Raw genomic sequence first — 25,032 nt, forward strand, 5'->3', positions numbered from 1 at the left:
ATACTTGTTGGTGCAAGCTTTGCCCAAATGTTTTGCTTTATTTAAAAATATTTTTGTGTTGCTTGATTTTAAATGATCTGAGGGAAAGACTTTAATTTCTGGCATGCTTAAGGGGGATCCCATGCCGAATGATTCGAATGTGGTTGGTGATTTACTTTCTTGCAATTGATGTGTTTTAGGATCTACAGACTCTGAACAGAAACAGAGCTTCAGCTTGGAAGAGAAGTCCAAGACTTCAAAAAAGCGGGTTCACTACATGAAATTCACAAAAGGTAAGAATTCTTTGATAAATCATGCTTAAATGGTTTTGGCAGAAGTCTCCCTGACACCACCTTCACTGTTCTCAATTCTTCCTAACTGGGCCTCCTACATCATGCGGGTAATCTCTGAAAACCGAGATTCTGATTCTGGAGAAACTATGATAAAACATTTGATGAATGTTTTATTGAATTAATTTATACATCTCTTAAACTACACAGCATTCAGTGGTTTTCTGTTGCCTTATCCATACAAGTCTGTGTGCTGCCTGACTTAACCTTTGTTAAACAGAACTCTGTCACAGTAAGCTAATAGATTCTGCAGCTGTGCAAAGAAACGACAGAGGAAGAAAAACAATGATCCCGCATGAAGCAAAAAGCTGCTGGATTGTAAAAGTGTGAGTTAGTGGCCTTCTTATAGCAGCTTTGGACATCAATCTTTGGAGTTCTCTTCCTGAAATCTGTCATGAAATATGCATTTGGTGTTTCTAAGCTGGATGTGGTCCTTCCAGATTTCACTTATTAAATTATTAGTACTTCGTGTTATGGGGAATGCTTCTTTCTTCCCTTGCTGCGTAGAACTTTGGATTACCTTTGTAAAGTAACTGTGCAAAGCTACAGTGCTTATCTCTATGTATAAATGTATAAACAGCATATTCAATTTGTATAATTTAAGTCTTAAAAACTGTTTTTTGTGCTGGTGGGAGCAAGTGCTGAATGTGTTAGGAATTATGTGAATAGATGCGTTCAGCATGAACGTCTTTGCCTCCTTCGTAAAGCACCTGGGTGTGCCACATGCATTCCAGTGCATTAAATGTGTTGAGCAGCGCCACTTCTTCTTGTTGACAGACAGCTGCTTGCTTCACTAGTTGTGCCAACCTCTTGTTCCTCAGCAGTGAGCTCTATGACCCGCGGACCTGGGTCATAGCTGTATTATATCAGTGTGCCATCACAGCAGTCATTTTAACTGGAACAGCCTTTTTTATGGCTGGGGGAACAACTAATTAGTCATTCATCCCAGCTGGTGTGCACTTATTTTTTTTAATTAAAAGTTAATTAAGTGCAATCTTGGTTCAGGTAGCCTCTTTAAGAATAGTGCTCCTATCACGCCAATATTATGTTATTATTTAAATCCTGTAGGAGATGAGAGATGAAAAGTCATGCATGTTAGAATTTATCATCAAGGAGAGATTGAGCTCACTCTTGCTAATATAACTTAAATTTGAACTTGCTGATGTTGTCATCCAGTGATGTAAACTTTGTATTGCCAGTTAGACACAACTGGTTTTGTTAAGACAAAGACCAACAGTTTTACATGGGTTTTAAGCTAGCCCCTGAATTTTGGTATGCAATCTACTGATTCGGAATGCTACCAAGAGCAAATGGGTTGGAATGCCATAACACCTTTTATACGCTGGTGCTGTTTAGTAGCACAGAAAGTGAGTTTAAATACTGTGGCTCATGAGTGTGAGGGGGCGAAGGTGACTGGTTCACTTTCTGTTCCGTTTCTGGAAGAAAGCTCTGGACATAGACCTCTTAGTATATGTTGATTATAAAGGGATGCTGCCCCACTGTGGTTTGAATGCATGTTTCTCAGTGCAGTCATTCTCTCAAAACCACTGTGATAGGTTATACATTGCCTGTTATGCATTGAAAAATCATCTTGACTATCCATAGTGGTTACAATGATATAATACATGGAACAAATAATCAATATATTGCTCCAGCCTTGACATGGTTCTGACAAAATAATTTCTTATCTCACACAGACACTTTGAAATGACACTAAAACCACATTTTGTCTGTTACAGAGTAGGTCGTGGCCATGGACAGGCTTGGTATTATGTCAGAAACAGCTCAGCTCTGATGAACAGGATGTCGCGCAGGCCTACTAACACTCCTTCGACATCTCCCAGTGCATTTAAATCGTAAGGATAAAAGTTCTAAAAAATCACTTCAGACGAACAGGTTGTTAACATTGTTACCTGTGGCTGAGCAGTGATTTCTTCAGATGGTGAATATTACATGCATACAGATCAAAAGCCTGGTGTGCATGCTTTTGGAACTGTATCGGGTTGTTCATCTCACCAAGTGTGAGATTAAATCATGGTATTGAGGCCTTTCATGTCACTAAAAAATATACGTCTGGTGTATATTTAAATTATTTTTAAGTGCTACCATTAATGATGCCGTAGGTCTATCTCATTTGCCTTTGCACTGCTTACCAATTGCAAAGGTTATAATAGCTGTTCTGCTGGTGTACAAGTGTTTGCTGATAAGGAAAAAGAAGAACAAAGACAATAAGCTTAAACTTTGGTTTCCAGGAGGAATCTACAAAATACTTCAGTGGCTAAAATTGTTTCCCACTAGCTGCTAATTAGAGAAGAGGTTAAATGAGAGGTTCTACTTATCACCTGGGACAAACTGCATTTCACAACAGCATTTCCTTTTTCCTGCTGTACCAGCTGGCTAGTGCATTTACAGTACTTAGTAAATTGTGTTGACTTGTCTGGATCTTGCTGATTTTCTGATGGATTCAGATGCATTATCAAGCTAAGTCTGTGTAAGGGTTATTGTAAAGTCCTTTTTTGTTGTTGCTCGTGAAAGTTTGGAAATATTGATACTTAGAAATTCCAGTGTGTTGCAATATTGCTCGGAAAGCTTAGTGATAGTTTGAAGTATTATCTGTGATGTAAAACAATTTACCTGGAACAAATTCATATAGAGCAGAGAAAGTGATACTACAGTATAATAATGGGATTTACCATTTCTTTCTCATTATATCCTTAAATAAAACTGGTCTTTTTAAACATAACATATGTTATATTTACCAGTTCAGTGTTTTTTCAGATGCTGTTGTGTATGAAGTAGAAAAAGAATAATTTAAAGCAAATGCGAAATAATAGTGAACCCCTAATTGTCTTATCACAGTCAAGAGTGTGGTTAGAATCAGATAGTGAAATGTGTAACAAGCGAAGAAGAAGTGAGTTTGGGCAGAGCTGTCCTATATGCAGGATTGTGGAAACGCATCATGCCACGATCAAGAATGATTTCACAGGACCTATGAAGAATAGCCAATGCTCGGCAGTCTGGAAAGTGCTGGTAAATGCAAAACCATTTCTAAACATTTCTGACTCCATCCTTGCACTGGCATAGAGTCTGCAATTGCGCAGCATTCAAGACCGCGGTGACTCTACCCATGTCCATTTGTCCTGCTAAGGTCTACGTAAGAGCAGCTTGGAAAATGATCCACGTGATCATCTGATGATCCACTGAATATCTGTGCAAAATCTAAGGATCTGCAGACCTCTCTCATTGCAGCTAATGTCAGAGAACCATTTGGAAAAGACTGATCGAGAATGGCTGTCATGGGAGAATAGTCAGGAATGCCTGTCTCAAGTTCACCAAAGAGGGCCTAGATGATGCATAGGATTATTGGAAGAATGCTTTCTGGACAGACGATTCATGACCAAACGTTTTGTTTGTCATAAGACAAACGCTGCCTTCAAACCAATGACCATGAACTGAGTGAGCAGTTAAGCTTAGTGTTTTGGGGCTGCTTTGTTGCCTCAGGGTCTGGACTGCCTGCCATCGTTGACAGATCTGTGAATTAGTTGCTGTATCTGTAAATTCAGGAGGATAATACAAGGCCACCCGTTTGTCAGCTGAAGTTGAGCTGAAAGTGTGTCATGCAAGACAATGATTCCCAATATATAAGCAGATCTTAAACAGTCCAAACAAGAAGAAGAAAATTCGTATTTTAAATTGTCCGGAATTTGACTTGGACCTCAACCGCATCGAAATCGAATGACAAGACCTGAAGTAAGCTGTTACAAGTAAACCCTCACACTGTGTACTGTGTCACACTTGAAGCAGTTCTGTAAGGAACAGTGGGAAAAGCTAATGCAAAAGATTGATAAACAGTTACAGGAAACATATAGCTGAAGTAATTGCTGCTGAAGAAGGTGCCACCAGTTCTGAATCTTAGTGTTCACATTTTTTTACACCGGGGCATTTACTGTTGGACATAACTACTGTTGTCTAAATTTTTCGTTAAGCATTTAGTCGGGTTATTTTTATCTGTTATTGAGATATAATTAGGTCTAAAAATATTACAGACCATCCTGGGGGGTTCACAAACATTAGGATATTTTCTTAGTATTACAACTGAGAACTTATGTAAATGTTATGTATTTTTTAAAATTATTTTTAATGAACTGTTTGTCTTGTGCTGTCGTTAAAGTCAGCAATGTTTCATAGTCTTCTGCAAGGAATTAAACATGAGAGTAATACATCTTGACTTAAAGTTCTGAGCTTTTAATTAAATATTGAAGTAGTTTTGATTTATGTGATCCATGTGCAGAACTACAACTTAAAACAAATTATCCGTTGCTTTGGTTCATTATTATTACTACAGATCTAGTAAGGATCCAAAGTGTTGTATTTTTAATGTATTTTTCTGAAAGGGGTCAGTGGGCACACTAGAGAGACAGAGGACACTGAGTGTGGATTTATATCTTTAAAATAGTGAGGTAAATGTAAAACTTTCTGTAGAACAAGCTGTCAGGTGCTACTTGTGGAAACAAACATCATAGGTGTATTACTGAAATAACAGGGAAGCATAATGGTATTTGTTTTGAAGCATCCTTTATTTGCTCTTTTCAAAACCCTTGTTTGCATTTTGCAGCAGTTTTGTAGCCTAGATGAGGATTTTAAATGATTAAAATCAAGATTCGTTTTTTGTTGTTGTTGTTGTTGGTGTTGTTTTCATACCCTTTAAAAGTGGAATTGCCAGTTCTTTATCCTGTGCAGTTCTGGTACTTGTATGGGGTGAGTAAGCCCAGCCTACATGCACACCCCCCTCCGAAATGCACACGTGTGAGAACCCCACAGAGCCTTATACAACACGGATGGACTTGTAGGATGGGGCTCGCCCTCTGCTCTACGGGAGCGCCCTTTCTGGTTGAACCACTTTGGTCCCATGGCGCTCAGCTTGTGTTAAACACTTGTATCTGGTCCAGATACATCCGTGTTGAACCTGAAAATAAGTGCTACAGTGATTTGGATAGGATAAAGTGGGACAGTTGAGTATTTTATACGTGCTATACACTTTAATCAGGTGTCAGGTTTCTCAGTAAGTTATTAAAGCTGAAAGACCAGTAGAACAGGAATATTTGCCTTTTCTTCTGCCAATTCAGCTTGTATGTGTTTTTTGGCATGTGTATGTCGTGCCAGGTTCTGACAGAGTTCCAGCACCTGATGGAACTGACGGGGGACGTTGCCGCTTAAAGAGTGGAAATTGGCACTTTTACAGGACAACCAGTTATCAAACTGTCAGAACTGACAGCTGAGGTTGGTGCCGCATCCTGAGGCACTTCACAAAGTCTTGGCTAGCTTGAACCGAGTCGGCCCTGCAGTCAAACGATAACCTGAGCCCTGTGCTCGGCCCCTGGGGAGTCTGTGTGTTCGAGATCGGTGTGGGTCTCCACTGGCTACCATGGGTTGCTTGGCAGCCTAGACACATGCTGTTCAGCATTTGCATATTTTGGCTTAGATGCCTTTAAAATGCCTTCTGGAGCAAGCTACCCAGCAGTGTAGTCAAAGCTGATATCATTGCCTTTTTCAACATGGCTGGATGAGATCCCTGGATCACATAGCTACTAAAAACCAAATAAGCAAGATGAACTGAATGGCCTATTCTCATTTGTGGGCTTTTTGTTCTTAAAATTAACTCTGGGTTTTGGGGAATGAATTGTTGGCTTTTGGTGTAATTTTGAGTTGAAAACTATGGTACCCATTAAATCAGACTCCGGTATCACAAGTATTCCACTGTACATCCTTCATATTACCTGCAGGAATTGAAGAAAACACCACAGATTGCAATTTGCTATAATTTAGTATCTCATGTTCTTGAACTGATTACTCAGAAACACTTCTGTTTTCAAATGAAGCAACTCCATATTGAGTGGTTGACACCTTTGAAGTATGACATTTGCAAGTTAGTATTTTTTTGCAACACCGCAGAATGAAGTGACCACCTTGTTTCTGAGTAAAGGTTGTACTGCTCTGGTACTGTCAGGTCTTAAGGACTTGCAATTGTTATCACAGGACAGGGAAAAGAAGTGAGCTTGGCTTCTCTGAGAGAATTGGGCTTCTCTGCCCCAATTCGCTTGAAATTCTTCCAGACATTTCTATCTTTATTCCTTGTTCAACACTTGGCTTTTAAGTGTTCATCAATACTATCAATTGATAACCTCTGAGGAAGTTAAAGCAAGATAAGTTTATTAAGCGATTGCCAAATGAAATGCTTGCACTCGCCCCCTTCAGAAACAAATAAAGGATAGATAAAATGAAGCTGTCAATAGGCCTCTTGAGGATACATCGAGATTGAGCACAGAAATGGAAAGAGCAGGTGCTGTCTCCAGGGGATAGCAGTCATAGTTGGTGCAGTACCTGGGCTCAGAATCCTGACTAGAGAGCAGTTTTGTTTTGTCCGTAATTGATGACCATAAGCTGCCAGTAGCTGTACTCTGGGTAACCACGATTGATGGCCATCCTTTGGCCTGTCTGGGAAAGGCATCAATGTCTCGACATTCTCAGCATACCTACTGTGTAAACCAGTAACCTGCTTTTAATTGCCCTCTCATTCATTACCCTTCACACTTGGATCTTTTGATGTAAAGTTGGTTGTGGAAAGCCATTACCATTTTTTTGATTGATGCAGCCTTTTTCTGGCTGTATATTTGTTGGTTACAGAGCCAAAGCTTTTTGATAAATCTCTATGGCAAGAACTGGGAGCGTTTCCCATATGCGATGATGTGTGGTTTGGTGTTAATTAAGTCTGCCTTATTCTGTTATTAATAGGGCTACGCTTGTACTTGGCTCAGTGTTCCTAAGCAGAGTATTCACTAAAATATACATGGCAATTCAGAGCTGAGGTAACTATATTTAAACCTGAAAAAATATGGTTCAGCCATAGGGATATTTTCATTAGCATTATACAACTCTTCTTTTGTTTCCTAGGTTTAAGATGCATGCTTCCATTTAATGTCTGTTGATCTCTCCAAAAAGAGCATTTTGGAATACTGTACTTCAGCTCTTATTTGCAAAGAGTTCAAATCGAGATCCTTGAGTTTTCTGCTAGGCCATCGTTAGTTGTAATATTACCAGCTGCAGTTCATGAAAAACATTTTTACCTCAGGTTGACAAATACAATGAAATATTTTCTTCCGTTGTGACCTTGATAATGCAGTCCACTGGGACGTCAAATGACTTGCAAATCAGGAAGGTAGTTTGGGGTTAAAGTTCCTTTTGTCTCCTGTCTGATTAGCTGTGTCCACGTTAGACTTTAACATGTTTTTTTCTAGGATGCAGAAGAAGGTGGACTCAGTAGCCATATCCTCCACAATGAAACAGAAGTGATAACAATCTGGTTCTCCTGATATGACCGATCTGTTCAGGCAGTCAGTGGAGCACCACAGTAGCATTGAACTCCTGGATTTTGGCACTTCAGTGGTCAGGTGTCAACTATTCAGCAATTAATCTTGAAAACAAATTTGGTCTCGGATGAATAAAGGGAATATAAATGCTGAAGAGTTTGGAATGCAAGATGACGAGCTTAAGATCCGCTCCCATTGCAAAAAATGTTCATAGCGGGATTGCTTGAGGGAATGGAGTGGGATGATCCGGTCGGAAAAACAAATCATTGTGTGTGGTTGTCACCTTTGGCAGGCGGCTCTTCCAGAGGGCGTGACAAGCTGTTATAACTGTTCAAGTGTTTATTTTCAGGCTTTTGCGCTTTGCTCATGGACCTTTGTTTTGATTTTGTCCTATTCACTCTTCAGAGGAATATTTTACCCAGATTACAGATTATTGAATTGTACAATTTTACCATCCTTTGATTCAAATTCTCAACTTTTAAATACACCTTAATGTATTTGCCTTTTTTTATTGCTTACCAGCATTGTCTAGGAGATGTAGATGATGTGTTAACATAAACACCTATGTCTTTTTCATAAATAGTCTCTTCAGGCTTCAATTGTAAAATTTTCTAGAATTTAATTTGTTACTTATGCAGTGTTTGCTAATACTCCTATTTTGATGTTATATACAAACCTGACTAGCTTATACTGTTTGTAAAATACTCTAAAAGTTATGTATAGCTACTATGAATTTTTGCTTCATTTACTCAAGTCATTATTTGCTGGATTTTGGTCTCTGATGCCTACCACTAAGGATTCTCATTTTTCCATGAATACATGTGGGCTCACTTATTCTAAGCATGCTGACCATTTAATGTCCTGATGAAGGAAGAAAGATGTTGCTGCGATAGGCGTCTCATCAGAAACAATGAGATCTTTATATATTTACAAGTAAGTGTTGGCGCTTAAGTATGCTTGAACGACTTAAGTCAAAGGAGCAGGGCTCCCAGTGTTTACTTTCTTGAGAAATTGTATGACTGATCAGGGTGCAGTAGAAGTCGATTTTAACCCCTCAGCCAAAAAATGTCATATTTTCAGTTGCAGGACCTAGAACGGAATCTGGAATTGACTTGACTTTTGCTGCTCCAAGCTCTTTTATTCCGTGGCACACACTGCTGCGATACTGTCCGTGTCACTGTCGGAACACAAAGCCAGAATGTGACCTTGAAGAATGTCATTGTATGACTTGATCATGTCCCTCGCACTATCCGAGCTGAATCCACTCAGGTTCAAATCCACTCCAGATGCATCTAAGCATGTCGCAATGCTTTATGCATGGAAGACTAACTCAAGATGTGTAGATATTTTATCTGGTGATATAACTATCAGTTCATCTGTACTTTGTGTGAAACAAAATGTTCAGAGCATAATGATCTTTAGCATCTATAGATTTATTAGTAACCATAAACATTTTGATCGGTTCATTAATTTATTTTTGTGAATATCTACAGGCTTTGGTAAATACTCCTATTAGTTGTCTTGCTGTAGGAATTGAATTGCCCCATTATGTCTCAATATTGTAACACATTAAATTATAAAAGGGGGGTAAATACTTTTGATATCCATTGTATTACGTGGGACTTCCATGCATGTTAGGTCAACTTTTTCAAGGGATATATTAGAGCAGAATCACACTGGTCACTTATGCTTAGCTTTTTTTAATCAAACTCCCTCTCACTAATGTTAATCTCAGTCTTTCACTTTTTCTTTTTTATTATTTTAATCTCTTTTGAGCATGGTCCAATATATTACTGGTTTTGCAAAATGTGACTGCTGAAATTACAGTACACCAGATTAATCTTGTTCTTCTAGGCCATAATTATCGCCAATGCGACGAACTTGTTCTCAAATATAAGTCTGATTTGTGCCACACCATACATAGATCTCCATTTGTAGTTGAGCTATATCCAGATTGATCTGACAAGGCTAATTGGTCAACAACTGTGTTTGCTATGAAGAAAGGCTTTGAGAGACAATGTTTTGTGAAATTACTCGGGAAAAGAGGGTACAGCTGTATGTACATGCATGTGGTTTTAGACATGGCTGTTGTGTGCTACTGGAGGGGAAAAAAATGACTAGAAAACAGTAACTAAGACGTGGTGGATTTGGGGAGTTATTTTTTACGTTGTGTCCTAAATTACAATTTATTTGGTTTAATCACAAGTGCTTTTGACTTGACTTTGAAGAGTACAGTGTAATTTTAGCTCTTGCTTCATTGCCTTTGTTCGACATGGCCTAATCACCATGTTTTTATAGTCCGTAAACGAAAGTTTTACTGTTATTTTTAATTTGTTCTGAATGAATGTTTTTTGCAGTGTTTATAAAATAATTGACAAGAACAACTATAACACTTTCATTCTTCAGACTTCCATCTGAGAAGTGGACTAATTCCCCCTAATCCAATTCTGGGTCATGGGGGAGCAGGTGCCAGTCCTGACTAGCAGAATACTTCACGGCCAGAATGCCAGCCCACTGCAGGTCACCCACATTCTCACACACAGACTCACAGCAGGGCCAATTTTCTCAGAAGCCAGTGAACCCTAGAGTATGTCTTTGCACTGTGGGAGGAAACCGGAGGACCTAAACAAAACCCACCCGAACATGGGGAGAACATAGAAATTTCATGCAAATGACACCTCAGGTCTTGAATTGAATCTAGGGTACCAGTGCTGTGAGGCAGTAGTACAACCCACTGTACCACCATGCCACCCAGTTTAACATTGAACAGTTTTAAAACCTTGTGCATGTACAGTGGGCGTTTTGCTAAGGATCACTCTGTGGTTTATTCTGTAACATGTTGAGTGCCTTTCCCCTGATGTGCAGTTCTTTCATCCTAATTCCTCAATGTGTGCAGCCATTCCTAGAATGAATGGTACAGACTGCACCATATTATTGCCAAGACACATTGAACTGTCTAGACTAACAAATGTTTTTATAATAGCGTGAAGACATGTAGAAATGATTTTACCTTTTTTTTGTGTCATAGTATAGTTTTATCTTGAATAGGGATATTTATGATACAGGATCCCTTTTATCCATATAATCATCTAAGTGCTCTGACAGTCAAGGCCAAGAAATCCTTATTGGGCTGATCCAACAACCGTTTTTGCTAAAAGTTAATTGGTGCATATACTGTTAACATAATATCATGTTACTGCAGAATACTGTTTCCTGTCTCAGAATAGGACTGTGATATTCTAGCAGTAATCGGTGTGAGCGAGCCAAAATCTCTTATTAATTTCACATCTTTCTATGACAGATATCCACAGTTAGACATTAATGATGCCATGTTCTGTTACCTAAAAAATGCTAATCTTGTGTAAGCGGTTCTGCTTGACAAACACAGAAACTGTTCTATAGCTCCATTTACTTGGTAGAGCTAGCAGGACTTGGATAAGTGTTAGAAAAGTGTGGATGATGAACCGCCTTTTAATTATTATAAAAGAACGCCTCATATTGCCCAAGCACGCACATTTACTGGCGTTGAGGTTCAGACTTGCAGGAATTGTGCAAGTTGCTGCCTTAAATGTTCTGCTCAATTGTTGTTTTGCAGGAAAGGACCTGTCTAGTCGCAGTGAGAGTGACCTGGCCTGCATCTTTGGGAAGCGGATAAAGAAGTCTAAAGAGCAGGAAGAGGTAAACAGTTTTTCATAGTCTGTCTTCATCTCTGCATGCAATCGGCTGAGAGCTTTCCTACTGTCTTTGTGTTTTGGTTTCTAGCTCCCCTGTGATGATCAAAGAATTAGCAGGTGTTAATAACTTGGATTTTATTTGCAGCCTAATATTTCCTATGGGTAACTTACAGATTTATTTTTCAAATATAAGTAAAGCATGTTGTTCTTCTCTCACTTGTTTTAAATCTACACTGGCTGAATAGATGCAAGAACAGACAGTGGAACATGTGGCACCCCAGTCCTAATTCTAGTTTTACAAATTGATTATAACTGGCCTTATACACAATCAGAAGACTGTTGCTCCGCTTTTAGCTGGGACCCTTTGACCATCAAGTTGTAACAGAGTGATTTTTTTTTTTAATCTCAAGACAAATAGTGGTTGCACGACCTGTGTGTGACCTGCCTTGTGACATGATCTTTTTTAATTTAGAATTACCAGTGATTTTTGTTAAACCTAACAATTTGAAATAGGCAGTTTCATGTTATCCACTTCCTTGGTCCACAGCTGTGAGCCTCGAAACCTGGGTGGGGGGAATGAAGAGATGTAGGCAGACTCTGCTGATCTGGCCAACATTTGAGCTGCTCGTCTACTTATAGGCTACGCAATCAACACAGCTGGTTCAGCGCTGATTGTGGGAGAGTTTTGCGTCCCTCATTGGCAGCAACCTTGTATGTCTGCAAGCACCTTGGAGTTTGTAGGAGTCACTGTGTTTCCAGGAGCCAAGAGGATCTTTGCTGACTAATCAGAACCATAGCTTTTGGAGAGCTCAGAGCTCACCGGTGCTTGGAGAATCCCAGTCAGTTGGCTAGTGACATGACCGACAACTCCTGGATTGTCGAGTTCAACCGTATGCCTTTAGTGGTAGAACCACCGATGAGTCCAGCCATTTACAAGGATTGGAGCTGTAGAGGAGGTGAACATGGTTTGCTTGATTCTGGCATGCCAATAATCGTCAATCCACGGTTTCTGGAACTTATTCAGCTGATCGTAAAGATGCCCATCCTTTTGGTATTGGGCTCAAATTTGCATAAAGCGTATGCTGAAGTGTAAGAAATGTGTTTCTGTTGCCGAATAACATAGGAACTAAAGTAATGTATGCCGTTTAGTTTCTGGGGGAAAAGTCCGCTATTTATTGACAGTGTTGCTTCAGCTTTAATATTGTCGTGTGTTGTTTTGGCAAATTGTAAAACAAGGAGGTTTTGTAAAGTCTTCAAGTTTACAAGGAAATATGATGACAAAAAGATATGCTGCTATAATCTTTCACAGTGCTTCATAAGTGAGTATCAAAAAGCAGACTCATTTACTCAAAAATATTAACAGCTAAATTTAACACTAAAAGTACATCCATGGCTATTCTGTATTTTAATAAAAGAACCTTAATTTTTCTCAGGACTTGCATCTTAAATAACATTCAGTCTTTGGTGTGATTGTACGATTCAACTATTGAATGCCATTTTTAAGACTTGATTTTGTGCATTTTTCTTACCACTGTTGAATCTTGTATTAATTATGGAAAATGCTGAAGACAGCATGATTTAGTTTTTAACAAGTGCACATATGTAAGTCTGTATTTTGAGTATGACATTCAGGCTGTCTAAATGTAAATGGTTCAATATAACTTGCTCTAGAGTTTGCATGTATTTAAAACTTACACCAAATGTGAAAACTATCAAGACAGGTTTGATTTTAAGAGCATGAATGAGAATTCAGCCACTGAGCACACGACTAGAGAATATTAGAAGAGTTTGGCCTACCATTGTATCCTGTGATTATTTCCACTTAATTTACCTGTACTTGTATTAGGAAACCTTATTTAGGTTAGAGTAATAAAGGAAAACAATACCTACATGTCCATTTTGAGGTTGTTATCTTGCTTTTCTCCTGAATTAAAAGTTGCTACCAATAATACTTGGCCTTCAGTCAAAGGGAGCAGATCCCTTTTCTCATATTTGCTCTCACCCATCTTGGGATGTGTACAGATTTGTCCTGGGACTGTACATATCCTTCATAGAGTAATATACTTTTTTGTCTTTTCACATGCTGTGAAATTGCTTTCAGCTTAACAGATTTACTTAATGGCCTAGTTTAAATCTTCATCTTCCTATTATATTTAGAAGAATACCAGTTAGGATTTAAGTATAATTAATAATGAGCTATTTTCACTTTTCGAGGCTTTCACAAGAGTTTTCGGATACTTTATACTGCAGGTAGTTGAATAATATTAAAACAAACAATTTTATCTTGAACTGCTTTGAAAAGTACAGTGCTGGATTTGTATAATATTTATACATTGTTTAACTGCTTAGATGTTCACTGAACATGAAAGAGATTCCACCCCTTTTGCCTTTTTGACCTCAACACCTCTTCTCTCTCCAGGGGGTTAAACTAATAGGCTTTTTTTTTTAAGAAAATGTCAAGGTCTTTAAAGTGGATTTACCCTTATACAGTGTTTCTGTGTGAGGTTGAATGTGTAAATTGTTGAAATAATACCTTGTAAAACATGAGAGCTTTCCATAGTACCTCTTTTGCTGTTTTGTTTAAAGTTCCTCTGTGATGGGTGGTGTTGGCAAGTGGCTGTTGGTGTCAAAAGTCTTCTCACCTGTGATTGCCTATTGAAAAGTCAAATAAGCTTGCTTTCCAGCATCAGCTCTTTAATTCTGCTAGAATTTATTCTGCTCTAATTCTGGTAAAATTTTGTTTGAGACAAAGTCTTCTTATCTATCCTTTTCTTAACATGTAGTTTTTTTTCTGCACTTTGTGCTGTTAATGGCACACTGTTTTGGTTACAGAACATACGATTTAACAATTTTTTTGCATGCTTTCGCCACTGAATATTTTCAGAGTTTCATGTGGGTCCCAGTGATACATAAAATAAGACCAGGTTTGGTTAGTGTTTTTTTATTTCATCCAACTTCCAATGTCCCTGTGTGGACAAAAAAAGTTAACACCCCCTAAGATTAATTAACTGGTTAAACCACCTTTAGCTGCAATAACTGCAACCAATCTCTTCCTGCAAGTTCCTGTAAGTTCCTAAGTGCTCCTTTTTGGCCTTACTAGAACATTATAATTTAATCTTCTGAAACATTTTTAGCCTTTATTTATTCAATACACAACATGAGAGAATATAATTCTTTGTGAAGTTATGCTTCAGCTGTACACACATACATAGAACATCTATTCCACAGAAGAGTGCCTTCCATTGTTGACAGCTTAAATATACTTTTGTTCACCTGAGTTTATACTCTATACAAATAGTAAGATGATTTATGGAGATTTTGAAATGTGACTGGGATTTATATAAAGTGTGATTGAATTTTGAGTGGAAAGCTACCGCTGCTAACTTTCAGAGTGTTTAGATGTTAGATCACTGGCACAAATCATGACGTTGTCACATTTTCAGTACAATTCTAGATAATGCATCATCCTACACTTCAACAAATTGAAGTGATACATGTTAGTAGGAGAGCTGACATGAAGACGAGCGATTTCTGCAAGGCGATACTGTAGCTACTAGTAGCATTGTACCATCATGCAGAATATACATATACAGTATATTTTGTTTTAGTACATCATTACAGGCTCAATAATACACACTAGAAAGTGTTGTAATGTAATTTAAGTAGTTGTACATAACATGACTACTCTGGAATTTCTTTCACAAACCTATTTAACCTCTCCAAAACATGCAAATGTTTTATCGCTTCACTCCTGTTTGTGGACCTGAGTATTTTGCTTGAGCAATGTGAGGGAAGTTTCAGGACTGCACATTAGTGACCCACACTTAAAACTGGAAACCATTTGTGGTTTTCAATCCCTCAAGTCCAGAGCCTTAACTACAACCTCACCAGTGTTTGAGCTAGCTGCACATCATAAAATTAGCATCAGCTTAGCAATTGGCAGAAGCACTTTCAGACACTTGCCCAGGTGACGGTAACTTTACTTTTGTTGATGAGCATTAACAGGAACTAACTGAACTTGTTACTATAGAAACACAAACATACCTGTGTAATTGCTACTTTCACTCTGTTTTCTGAAGTATATGCTGTGTTTTGCCTTTGTTGTTCTCTGTCCAGTACGCATAAAAAATTGTGCTAAGTGCTATCTGTTTGGCAGAAGTGTGTCACTATGTATGGCTTTTACTTTTTAGGACCGTATATGCTTTTACTGCCTTCAGGAATAAACGCAAAAAATCAGTAAAATAACAAAGGACAAAACGCTATGAAATCACTCTTTCTTCTTGTGGCAAGTGCTGCTAATTATCAAAATACTGTATTTTGACTGGCCGAAACTCAAATCCTGTAAACACATTTTGGATTTCATTAAATTGTCGTAAAAGAAGTTTCCCTTTTGAGTATTAGAATCAAATTTACAACATTTTTGTTCACAGCATGAATGATTTAATTAATTCGAGATAAATTGTGAAATAATAAGAAGATGTAAGTTCATAGTTCTGCATAAACACTTATTAACAGCTCATACCAACTAAACAGGAAATGTGGAAAAAATCTTATTAAACCTCAATTTTTTCAGCAAAATGGACACGGGATTTAAAGAGCTCTTCCGATATTGCCCTGAGTCCTGAAGCCACAATGGCCACAGCTCCACAGCAGCCCACAGACTGGAAACATCTCCGTTTCTGTTCCGTTATTGTGCCTTTCAGAATGCCAATGAAAAAAAAGAAGAAAATACCAAACAGGAATGACAATGGAGTCTCGGGAGGGCTTGTGGCAGCTCAAGAAAAGCAGGCCTGGTAGTATTGGAAAAGGCGCAGGGGTGGGGGAGGAGGGCGCTGCGGACGCGGTGTTTTGTTTTTCTCCATAGTCTCTCCAAAGCCTGTAGCCGTACGTGCGCACGGCCGGGGTAGAGCGGGAGTCATTTTCTGCAGCTCCTATCTGGCTGAACTTCCCAAATACCCCTGGAATTTTTTTTCTCCCCATCAGCCCCCCCCCGTGAAATTTCCTTCCTCCATCCAGCTGCGCTTCCTGACGGGGCCTTATCACTGGCAAAAACGCTCCCAGATAACCGCGGAGGGAGGTTTGCTGGCCCCTTGCGCTACCCACCAAACAACTTGTCTCTGGCTCCAGCAGTTCAGAGAGGAGCCCTAGTTGTCAGCGTTTGTTTAAACATGAGGTTTTTCAGGTCCTTTTGTGCAATTTCTCATGTTGCCTCTCCCTGAATAGCGCATGAAAGAAAAAATACATTTTAAAATGGGGCAACACGGTACAGGGAGGATGAATTAAAGTACAGCCTTTAAGTGTAAAGTGTGCCTGTTTTATGCCCAGGTGTTCAAGCATCTGTGCGCATAGTATGTATTAATACTTATTGCACTTGTTTCAAGGAGTACTTAAGAAGATGCAAAACCAAAAAATTCCAAATGTTTCGACCACTGATTAAATGATGTGCGATGTGTGACTGAAAAGTTTTTAATTTAGACTAAAATGTCTAAGTCTTGGGGCATAAAGTGATTGTGAGGATTGCACACAAACTGATGCCTGAGCTGACGATTGCTGCTTAATTTCTGACTGAAGAGCTGTCTGAGAAATGTATATGAGAAGGGGCTAGTAAACAGACCAGTGATTGAGTTTTTCAGCAGCAAGAGATTGTCACACGGTCTTTAGTACATGTAGTAAAATATGGTGTATAATGGTAAGGGTTAAAGTTTTATACCCTGTCATTTTTATGGATATGTAATTTACCATCACAAAGTGATGATATTTCCAAAATTATAATGATACTGCAGCTGTGCTCTTTTTTTATTAAACAAAGGTTCCTATGTAGTCATACGGAGGTAGAAACAATTGTTACTAGCTGTGCATGAGCAAAACGTGTAAAAATGAAAAAGCTTGGTAACCAAGGAATGATGTAAGCCCACTGCAACACCAAATTCACCAAGTGCAATTCCAAATAGAACTCATCTAATTGGAGTGGGATACATTTTTCCTCTCAGAAGTGTTAGTGATCCTGTAAGCATTCATTTACTGTACTGAAAACCATAGTTCATGTAAGTGACAAGCTTTTGCGGTTAACTTTGGCGAAGCAATCCAAGTTTCTGTATTTGTTTTCCATTGCACTCTCTTAGAAGCAGTAAGTACCTGGATTCTTGATATTGTGAATTTGACGGATAGGATCCTGCTAGTTGGTGTATGACATTATGCATTCTTATTCAGTCTCACCCACATCATGGTCAATGGCGAACAGTCTAAGTGTATGGTACAGACATCTTAATAAACTGCAAATAATTGTATATAAGGGCCCACAATACCGTGGGCATTTGAATCCAGACTAGACAATCCCTCTTTTCTCATTCAGACCTGGAGAAAAGAGGGATTGTCTAGTGATATTTCCCTAACGTTAACGTTATTATGAAATGACTGCCTGTCTAATTCTTATAATCTGTCTATCCAGCTATCCATCTGTAGCTCTGGATGTTATCTATCACCGTGCCCACGCTTTTGAGGCTGGTGTGTTTTCTCCTACCACACAATTACTCAAGGCAAGATAAATGACGAGCAGCTGAAAATCAAAGACTGAGGCACTTTTAAATGAAGCCGCTTGGCACTTTTCTATTCTCCTGCTTATCGGTGGTGAACGCTGCCCCTGGCTGTCTGCTCCTTGGGGGTTTTGTTAGGGACTGCAGTGGAGCTGAGGGGAGCGCATTTGATTTATCTCCCTTCCTCTCTCCTCGGCCACTCCTGCGGGCCGAAAGAGCCGAGTTGGCTTTAATGTGTCGCCGTTAGAGACCCGGCATTAGCTGAAATAAACCATCCTGCCTCCCCGTGAAAAATGTCCCCTGATTGGCTAATTAATCAGTCAAAGGGGAATGACATGGCCCTCGACATGAGGGACCCAAGCAGAGAAGTAAACAGGCCTGTTGATAAATGGTTTCGTGGCAAATTCATATATCAAGAAAACTTAGTCATTTTTTAAAGCCGCCGTTTGCATGAAAGGTAGATTGCAAGTCTTTTTGCTTGCCTCTTTTATTACTTGCTGTTTTGAAAAAAAAAAATGGTACTCCTTTTTCAGACAACTGTATTGGATTACTGGGCAGTAAGATTTGGTTCCTTTTAAAAGATTAATCTACCCAATTTATAGAGTGATTGAACTTTTCCAAGAAATGTTTGTGTTGTGTTTCTGAATAATATTGTGTATTTAAGGCTTTATGAAAGCAGTGATGCTCTTTACTTGACATAGTTTCAATTTTGGGCTTGGATATTTATATTTGACCATTAATTTATTTTGGTAGGAAGGTCTTAGTAGAATTTATTTTCTTTTTGGTTTAACAAATGTAGAATTTCTGTTCAAAATCTCCTACACTACCGTGAAGCAAGGAATGTCTAGTTTATATCAAAGGCATAAATATAAACACAAAAGACTTTTAAGCACTTCATTACTAGTTTGTGCATGATCAAAATACTGCCTATAAAGGAGAGAACAAGTGCAGTTTCACTATAATTGGGATGAAAATTGTGCTAGTTAATTCTGAATTACAGTATGTGGTTATCATACATCACATTGACTTTAGAGGAGTCATTTACTTTCAAAAACAAAATGAAATCAAATCCCATCCATAGAATCGCTTTTAATTTGCAGTTCCATTTGTGTAGTATATAAATAATCCTGTTTTTGTTTTCAGACAGAAAGGCCATAAGTGCTTTTCTTTGGTTTATCGTTTTTCTTAATTGTATTTTCTACACAGGCTGGTCTCTTTTCCTGACAAAACCTAACATAGCATTTGAAAGGCAGATGATAAATAATTTAGTTTGCTGACATGCTTACCATTAAAAGATTCCACCAAAGTGCACAAATATTGTAGTTGCTGTCCAATGATATAATATTCCTTGAGTTAGATTGTGACCCTAGTGCTAATATTGGATGATGCAAGGTGAGTCCCTCCCCGAACAGTGTTAGAATGGATCATTTCTTTCCTTTTGTCACACTGTGGTCTCAGTGTTTTGCAGCCTGATGTGACCATAGAATGTTAACAAAAACTGTAAAAAAAAAATAAAGGCTAAAATTTTGATTACATAAGAATTCACAGCCTTACTAAAGCTTACATAAGTCAGATTACATAAGATGAGTTTTTGAGTGCAAAGTTACTTTCAAAATTGGTGTATTTATTCTTTATCATTCTTAACCATTATCAGTACATTCAGGCACTGAGGAATCCTGTCTGCGTAAAGTCCCTCACTGAAGCACTAATTTTCAAGCAAAAGTAATTTCCTTGTCTCTTTTGTAAACTACACTTATTGGTCAATGACCATCTTCTTAAAGCCAGATGAATTTATTTGGTTCTGTAATCTCGGTGGGAGGAAATCCTAGTGTGGGCATCTGCTTCAGGTTTTCTACTAATGTGACAAATTTGGGTAAGCTGCCAATTAAGTCCACTGTTCTGTGGAATCCAATAAAACCACTAGTTTTGCGCAAATGTCTCTTCAGATAACTGTCCTTTATTGTTGTTAAATATTAGGTTTTTCAATCAAGTATTTTTGAGTGCTTTTAAAATGACAGTGCCACCGCATGACTTAAGAAACTTGTAATTAAGGATAGTGCTTTCACTGAAAAGATGTGTGCTACATACTGTAAGAATCCAAAGCAGTCATGACGCTGTTGCACAAGAAATCACAAACTATTCTTTGTGCTCCAACTTTTAAGCAATAGTGTTTCTCTGTAGCATAATGTGATGGCAGCTCCAGGTCTAAAACACTGCAAAAAGGTAGTGTCAGCTTATTTTCTTGTGGTGTGTCACATTAAGGTTTTAATTTCTCTGTTTGGATGGTCTTGCAGAAGTCATTTAGAGATGTTCTTCCAAAAAGAAGCGCCAGACTGCAGTGAGATTTGACTGCCTACAAATGTCGCTGAAGCTGCTGGTGATGCTCTAAAAGCACTAGCTGTTATAAGGCAACCACTTCTCTGTGCGCAATTCATTTGGCTGAATGTTGTACTTCCAACATGGAGTCATGTGCCTCCATTCTCAAAACCGCCTTGTGCCTAGAGAAGTCGTCTTCTTACCTGAGTTTTACTGACGTTAATTCTGCTCTGCACGTAGATGGATGGGATACCGTCTGTCTTCTTGACACTAGTAGTTTTATTACCTGTCATTTGATTTGGCAAGAATCAGTTAGCACAGGTCTATAAGAAATAGTGCACAATTTATGCACTTATCCAATGCTATCTTTTTGGTCCACATTTGTGTTTATTGCTTAAAAAAACTATTAATTCTAGTCTGTCAGTCATAAATGCCTCAGCGATATTTCCAGAACAGTAGGTTTTTAGACGGACAGAATGTAGTAGGTACAGACAAAACATTTGGATGTTTGTCATTTATTTTGCACTCGTTGAGAAAGAGTTAATACATATGCTAAAGTACACCGAAAACAAAGCATCACCCTCATAAATGTCCAAACTGTTTTTCAACCAAAAAAAGTTCATTTGCTTATCAACAACAGTGATGTCTCTTGTTGGGGTCATGTTTTGTTTTCTGGTACGTTTTTCCCCATTGCTGTCATATGGAAGATGAGACTTTTGTTGTACAGTGTTGCACAGCAACCTGTTGTCGGACATTTATTTTCCTAACCGTTTTCGTGTTTCCGTGTCCTGTTATTACTGGCCGTCCTGAGCTGGAATTGATGCAATCACTTGATGAAAGGTCCAGCCAGAGGCTCTACCTTGCACCTCTTCTAGTTTCTATCGCTTCTGGATCATAGTCAAAAGGTCATCTGTGTTGATTCCTGCGATAGACACTTTTAGCCAAGCAGACTTAAAATCACATCACATCACATCACATCCCATCAAGATGGCAATGGTGTATATAACTGTGGCATAAAATAACAATAAAACTGCAGAAAGCAGTACAGGGTTAATTCACTGCTAGCATGGTGCTCAGTGCACTTATCAGCTCTATGGAAACAATGTGGATAATGTAGCGAGATTTGTAAAGTGTGTGTTCTAAAATGAATTACCTGTATTTAGTTACAGCGACGCAGTGCAGTGGAGATGTATTGAACGTTAGCCTTTATTGATTTTGGAAGTTGCATGTTCTAAGCATTAACACGTTTCTTTTGGAAGGGGGCTCTACGAGCAACTCCGCTGCTAATGTTTAGTATTTCAGAAAGAAAAACCATTCATTATCAAGGAAGTTCTGGTTTCTTGATTTAACTCGGTACTTTCCCTTTTCAGGCTGCTCTCAGGCTGCTGTGCTTTATCTGCTGTGTGGTTAGCAGGCTGAGAGTGACCACTATTTTCAGAAGAAACAGTATCTGCATTTCATAATAGGTCAAACGGGGGGGGGGGGTGAAGTGCTTTTTAATCCCATTTTACAACAGTTTTATTTTCTTTTTGTTTTTGCTTTTGCAACATTAATGCCTAGTTGTCTATTTTAAGAAAAAAAAATACATTGCAGTGGTGTATTCGCACTACAGGCTACCCAGTTCTTAAAATTATCTCACCCATTTTGTAAGTCCTTTTGAATGTAGATCATTTTTTGTTTTTTCATCAAGAATAATATAAACCGCAAATTAAATATCCACATTTAAATGGTTTGCCCCTTTCAAAATTTTTGTTGCTCAAGATCCCATAATGACAAGATATTAAGTATTTTTTATTTTCGATTTCTCACAGAAATGTTGTAGTGTGCAAAGAGGTCAAGTTTTGGGCTTTTTTCCTTTAACATGTTTTTCAGTTCCTGTCCCTTAAGCACACTGAATGTGGTGTGTATTACTGCTGGAATGCAGTGTGATTAAGTAACAAATTCCTTGAACTTGTCAGCAAATTGTGCCACCTCTTTCATGGGAAGCTAAAGCTGTAGAGAGCTATAATTAACGTCAGATTCTATCTGAATATTCTGTTTCGCTATGATGTTTGTAATGAACCGGTATAGGTGGATCTGTGTCTGCAGTTCTGTCAAGGACAAATAGTGAAACATTTCACTGGTTTACCCACTCTTTTTGCTGCTCGCTTTGGCATGATGTTACTGCTGTGGCTGTTGAATCAGTATGGGAGGCAAGAGGACTGTGCGTAGTTTTCCGCACAACATATTACTTGTGAGAGATTTTTCAACTGTAAGGTTACGTTTTCTCTAAGGGAGCTTGAGGAGTGAATCTGGGGGGGATTCTCACTGATACCACTACAAGGTGCTGAGGAAACACTGGCTGGCTTAGCCAGTTGTGTACCAGTATTTGTGAAATCCAGGACTGCTCATGTCATAGCCTTGACTTCTGGTCTACAGAGCTCAGCCTGTTCTCTGAATGAGCCCTTTTAGTGAATGAACAAATCAGAAGCCGCAGAAATGATATCTTAACCCTTGTCAAATACCAGACTTTAAAACGCAGTAGTAGTGTAGATAGAAATCTCCTCTAATACAGTGCTACTTAAGGCACTAATAAAACCTTGTGTCTCCTCTCCCTTTTGCCTGTGTGAATCACTCCTAAGTCCCTTGAGGGCATGAGATCCTTAAGCTACTTGAAAGTGATTGATATGGGTGACAGTTTTAGTTTTCATCACTCAACTTCTGGCTGAGTTCTGTCGTTGAAGAATACAGCTTCTGTATGATTTTGCATTAAATTAAAGTGAGCTTGCTGCAATATTTTTGCAAGCTAGCAGTCTTCACCATGCTGGATGGACTTTGAGAAAGTCCTGGTTTACTGAAAACCATTCCTTTCTAGCATATGATTCATGACCGAACACCGTGTTGATGAAACTGTTTATCAGTTTAAGGTTTTAAAACTGTCTGGCTCGTTTGTTTCGTTGTTCATCAGGCTCTGGCACAAAAGGCATCTGTCAGCCCCTGCAGATTTCAGGGAAGGTTATAATCCGTTCACCAACAAGTTTGGAAAAGAACTCTGTTACCATAATGAAATAATTTACTATCTGTCCTGCTTTTGAAATGATCTTAGCTTCTCAAAGCTTCAACAAAATCTCTGTTCGTTGGATTAATGAGTTAGAACTTTTCTGCTGTCATTAAGTGGGTGTTTATGCATAAAGGGAAATTGACCTCAAATTGATACTTTTAATTCTAAATTTGAAACTTGAGAAAAAAATGTGGAGTCTTTTTTATTCTAGATACTTTAAAAGATAAGCTTATACAAATTTAATTTATTTCACTTAGCTGTCTAGTCATTTTGTGGTTTGTAGGTTTAGCAGAAAAGAACCTAAATGTGAGTTTTATTTATAAATGAGGAAAAATTAAGGCAAAATAGTAAAGTAGTTAAAGTAAGGTTTGGAGGAGGACAAATAACCTTTTCTTTGAGTGAAAAGGTTGGTTTAAAACAAAACAATGTTAGATGTTTTTTTTTTCCAAGTCTTGGTAGGCAACAGCTGATTCACCCCTTTTCACATACTGGCCAAAAACTTAAATCTGTTTGGTTTTGCATAAAGTCATCTGTATAGTTGAATTTGGGTTGAAAAATAAAATTCAGCTAAATACTGTAGTGTAATTGCTGTAGTTCTGGATCTCCTTTCAGTTTTTATGGACAGTTCTCGTTTCTTATGTCTCTTTTTTTTTTCAGGCATATGCGATAATTTATGTATTCCTGCAACTTCTGTATTGGTGCACTCTGTTACTCATACCTCTTAAGTCCTTTAATTCCATGGTGTTTAAAAGTTAATGCCGTTCCGTAGCCTGAAGTATGAAATCAGTAGACATTAATTACACACACAGTCTGGTTGTTGACTGCTTCCCGGGATCTCTTTTCTTATTAAAGGTCACTTAAAGATGAAACGGGCAGGCCCCATCTTGTTCCTCACATTGCACATTTCCTTGGTGCCTTTTGCACACACATCCCTTTGCTCGTCAAGACTGAACTCCTCCTCTTAGGAACGGTGATTGATATCTGTTTTTGCTGCAAGTTTTTACCAAGTCAGGATGTCTTCCAGGAAGCGTCCATCCTGCGACCTGCACTACCCTGTGCTGTGCAGTGCATGTTGTTATCAGGACATTGGGGGCACTGCAGATAATGACGGCTGATGCCGTGAATGTATGAAGCTTTTACATTTCAGACACCATTTGAAACATATGGGCAAATAGAAATCTGTGAGCTCCGTTCGAGCTGTGCATCATGTGGGGGAGCACGGTGGTAGCCTTTGCTACCCTATGGCTTCGGAGTTCTGGTTTTGATTGTGGCTTAAGTTGTCTGTCTCTGTGGACTTTCTCCCCGAGTGTGTGTGTGTGTGCATGCTCTCCCTGATTCTGGCTGACTTTTTGTTGGATTCCCCCATTTTCATCCCACCACGAATGACGTTTGGGTAGCTATTCTAAATTGCCCCTTCCACTGTGGCCCTGCAGCGGAGAGCATTCCTGCACTCTCGCACCCATCCTGGACCTTATATTCCTGGGATAGAAGCATGGCTGCATATCGTATAGATACACATATCACATGAGGAAATATTTTCAACAGCTCCTTATAGAAGTATTTCCCCTTGCATTGTGAGATGGATTTAGTAAATGTTCCTGAAATGTAGAGTTTCTTGTAGCACGCTTTGTGCTTCATGCACCCGCCATCAGTTTAAATAATGGATCGTGTTTTATGAGTTTAAGATGTATGCCAGGTCAAATATTTAGCAGTAGGCTATCATTCTGATAAGAGAGTGAGGAGTGCGTGTTGATGTGACCTTGTGACCTCTCT

The 25,032-nt window shown here is 38.7% G+C and overlaps 1 protein-coding gene across 1 annotated transcript in view; it reads left to right on the plus strand.

Moving 5' to 3' along the window:
* The window catches only part of pinx1 (PIN2 (TERF1) interacting telomerase inhibitor 1), a 53,498-nt gene that overhangs the window by 5,531 nt on the left and 22,935 nt on the right, over positions 1–25,032 (plus strand). The window contains exons 5-6 of the mRNA XM_088931938.1: positions 180–272; positions 11,292–11,374. Coding sequence (XP_088788064.1) covers positions 180–272; positions 11,292–11,374 — 176 coding nt within the window. The remainder of the gene's footprint in view (positions 1–179; positions 273–11,291; positions 11,375–25,032) is intronic.

This window comes from Atractosteus spatula, chromosome 2 (genome assembly GCF_055471065.1).
Source record: "Atractosteus spatula isolate fAtrSpa1 chromosome 2, fAtrSpa1.hap1, whole genome shotgun sequence".
Lineage (NCBI taxonomy): Eukaryota > Metazoa > Chordata > Actinopteri > Semionotiformes > Lepisosteidae > Atractosteus > Atractosteus spatula.